This window comes from Orycteropus afer, unplaced genomic scaffold (assembly GCF_000298275.1).
Source record: "Orycteropus afer afer isolate SDZICR_OR568_19922 unplaced genomic scaffold, OryAfe1.0 scaffold00327, whole genome shotgun sequence".
Taxonomy (NCBI): Eukaryota; Metazoa; Chordata; class Mammalia; order Tubulidentata; family Orycteropodidae; genus Orycteropus; species Orycteropus afer.
Window position 1 is genome coordinate 2,000,284 of NW_006921914.1, and position 3,717 is coordinate 2,004,000.

General features: G+C 43.5%; 1 protein-coding gene across 1 annotated transcript; it reads right to left on the reverse strand.

Moving 5' to 3' along the window:
- Positions 1-244: 244 nt before the first annotated feature.
- Positions 245-3,709, reverse strand: TSPAN6 (tetraspanin 6). Its single transcript, XM_007952172.2, has 7 exons — positions 3,623-3,709; positions 2,536-2,724; positions 2,184-2,258; positions 1,824-1,922; positions 1,457-1,588; positions 1,076-1,159; positions 245-313 (listed from the first exon to the last, which is right to left on the reverse strand). Exons 1-7 carry the CDS (start codon positions 3,707-3,709, stop codon positions 245-247), a joined length of 735 nt encoding a protein of 244 aa, XP_007950363.1.
- Between the last annotated feature and the right edge of the window lie 8 nt (positions 3,710-3,717).

Genomic DNA, 3,717 nt, shown 5'->3' on the forward strand with positions numbered 1-3,717 from the left:
TTAAATGAAAGCTAGGTAAAAGATTAGGAAAAATGCCAATATGGGATCCTTTATGAGCTTTAGGCTGACCTATACCAGAGAGGCCTGTTCTATTACAAATCCTATATTTGAATACACTGCTGAATAAGACCTTCTTGGCAAACTCAGGCCATCACAGGCATGGACTGGAATAAACACTAACTTAGCTGAGGACTGAGGACCAAAATTAACTCACCTTGAAGATGGAGAGTAAGCCAGTCGTTGGTTACACTATCTCATACTGGTTATTTGTTATGGCACGAGAAAGGCAGTAGGCGAGAAAGATTCCAATCAGCTGGAAATAAAGTATGAGCAAAATTACACACATACAATAGTGAGCTTAAAAAGGTCCAGATAGGTCTATTTTCTTTTTACTTGTAATTCACTTATAATTTCCTGTTGTTGTTGTTGTTATGTGCCGTCGAGTCGGCCCCGACTCATAGCGACCCATCCTTGGGTTTCCGAGGCAGTATCACTACAGATGTAGGATTGCCCAACCTTCCTTCCAAGGAGTGGCTGGTGGGTTTGAACCACCAGCCTTCTGGTTAGCAGTCAAGTGCCTTAGACACTATGCTACCAGAGCGCCTTATAATTTCCAAGACAGTTACAATTAATGCAGAATATAAGTGATGTTTTAGTACTGCTGTCATTGGAGTCAAAGTACTGGGGAAACTTCTTACTCTTAGAAGTATGGAGATTTTCTTGAAAGGTAATACCTGTGCTATCCAATACAGTTGCCATTAACCACATATGGCTAATGAGCCCTTGAAATGTGGCTGGAACAAGTGAAGAAACTGTATTAGTCAGTGCAGATTTAGAGACATGCCATGGTGTTCTAGAAATACATTGAGACTAGACTTCCAGAATAAATTACAGAGGTCAATATGAATCATGTCAATATTTTTACTTTTACATTTTTTTCTTTTGGTAGAAAAAAATGTGACTTCTCTGAGAATGCCCTCAGTGTCCAGGCCCCTGAAGCAAAGCCTTTAAGCCTAACAGTGGAAGCCTCAGCCTTCTGTGTGGGACAAAGCATTTCATAACTACAAGGACTTACCTGGAAGCAAGCAACTCCAAAGGAAATTCCTGCAACGACTCCCATTTCTGATTCTATAATGGTCATTACCTTTATAAAGCAACCCTAAAAGGAGGAAAAAAAAAAAAACATTAAGAACAACACAAGCAATTTATGCTTTTGTAAATAAACACTCTGATTATATATTTCGCAGAAAGATGGGCTTTAGCTACCATAGCCTTTGTTTTATTGAAATTGATTGATTCCCTTCCACAGCAAAAATGCGAATTTAAAGAGGGAAGGACTGTTATTCGCAACCAGTTCCACCTATGCATTACAGGGGAGGTGGGGAAAGCGAGTCAACTCTCTAATTGTTTAAGTACTCAAATATTCTTGAATAAAAAGCTTTAAAAGGCTTCTTACTTCATGGTTTACTTTACTTGCATCTTTGTTCGGAGAACATTCAGTTTTACAGCAGCTCTTGGGATATCCTTGCTCTGAGTAATAATTAGTATCTTCCCAATCTGTGTATTTGGTGACACCACAACAATGCAACTGAAAAAATCCAACAAAAGCACTTATAGTACGCATCACTACTTTATAACATTTAACCTGTATCTTAGACTGCAATTTGTGCTATTTTAATGATCTCTAGTCTCGTATGTTAAAATGGCTGTCCTCAGTTGGCTAGGGCCTGTCAGCACCAGCATTCACAGAAAAATATCCTCCTCTCTGAAGGGTTCAGGAAATGTGTTCCCCTCTTCAGGAGCCACCAAGCATAACTACTTACTGTATTTTGGATCTTGTCTACTGCATCACTTCTATAGTCTCCTGTAGTGTTATATTGCTTCAGAGCCTTTTCATAATTATTCTTAAAGCTGTTCTTAATCTAAAGCAAAGAAATGCAATGTTACTAGTTTCTAGAAAGTTCTTTTGGCTTCTAGATCAATGAAAGTTCTTTTGGCTTCTAGATCAATGAAGAAACACCTGCATCTGACCAATGGTCCATCTACGACAAGTTCAAAGTGCTATGATGACATGTATTTAAAAGTGGCAGTGTTTACTCTTATATCCTCTCTCCCCCAGGGTAATATGAGGGTGGTTTCTATAAGTGAACACAACATTTTAATATTCCCAAAATCAGACTTACCTCGTGTCTAAAAACAAATCCTACGATGGCAGCAACCAGTTCAACCAAAAAAATGAGAGTCAGAAACATTGCATACTAAGGGATACAAAGAAAGTCCAAGTCAGCATAAATAAGATCTATCACAGCTGCAAAAGGAGTCAGCATATTTTTTTTATTGAGGGCAGGGAAAACACAATTAACAAAATGTCCATTTTGAAAGTGGGAATCAGTAGCTAAACCATTAGTGGGTAAGTTTTCATAAGGAGCAGGCAACACTGTAAAGGGCCAGGGCCAGGGCCAGGGCCAGTTCCAAGAGAACAAAGCCTTCAACATAAAACTTTTCTCAAACCAAGAATCAATTCCAAGGACTCACCAGTTTTAGCATCCATGCAGAAGCTCGGCAGGTAGCAAAACAGCCAAAGGTGCCCAAAAGAATTATGACAGTGCCAGTGCCAATGAGCACGAAGGGAACATTGGTGGCCTTCTCATTTAAGAGGGAAAAATAATTCTCCAGGCTCACCTTGCCCCAAATGCCAACGGCAAGAAGGATAACACCAGTGATCTATGTGGGAAATCATAAAACAGAAACAGTTATATACTGAATGCATCAGTGTTTTCAAACCACAAACCACTAGGTATTTAAAAAGACACAATCGGTGTGAGAACTGATTGATCAGACTGGTGACCCACAGGTAAAGGGGGGGGCACAGAAGCGAAAGGGGATAAAAGGGGGTGTGCACATAAAGGGAGGCTTGGATCTACACTGGATCACTAGGTAGCTGCAGCCAGGGCAAAATCAGGGAGCAACTAGACAAGGCATCTTCAGAAAATTCTTAAACTTCATCGTGTGCGTGTGCGTGTGCGTGTGCGTGTGTGTGTGTGCGCGCGCGTGTGTGTAAACGCAAGCCCATTGGCATATTTTCCCTAGGGATCAAAATTTCCTTAAAACGTTCCCGGAGAGTGGAAAAATGTTTGAGTTCCAGAAACTCTCCCCTCCCCCACCCTCGGGTACAAAGGGATGGCACACAAAAGCCTGCTCGAGGACAGATTGGCGGGAGTGGGATACCATACTTACCTGCTCGATACTCCCTTCTTATGAAGCAGTAAAAAGAGTAAAGGGACTATTAAGCGAGCGAGCCCTCAGACGGGCCAGGCAAGCCTCGCCTCTCCAAAGGTCCCTGGACACCCCTTCCGTGCTCCCTTTCCTCGCCCCCCGCACGGAACTCGCACGCCAGGCACGTCTGGGTCCCCGCCCAGCCTGCCGGCTGCCTGCACTGCATACCTACTGGCCGGGTTCGGGCCCCAGCAACTCGTTGTCAACGCCGGGGTCCCAAGAACTGATCCCGCACCTCGCCCCCTACCCTGACCTGAGCCTCGAATCCCTCCGCTCGAGGTCCAGGTCACACCTCCCACCCAAGCCCGGGATCCCCCCTCTCGTCCCGGGCGCCGCCGTTTCTTACCCAGAAGATGAAAGTGTAGATCAAGAGGACGCTCTTCAAACAAGTAATGACTGGTTTAGTCTGCAGTCTCCGTGACGGGGACGCCATGACTAGCC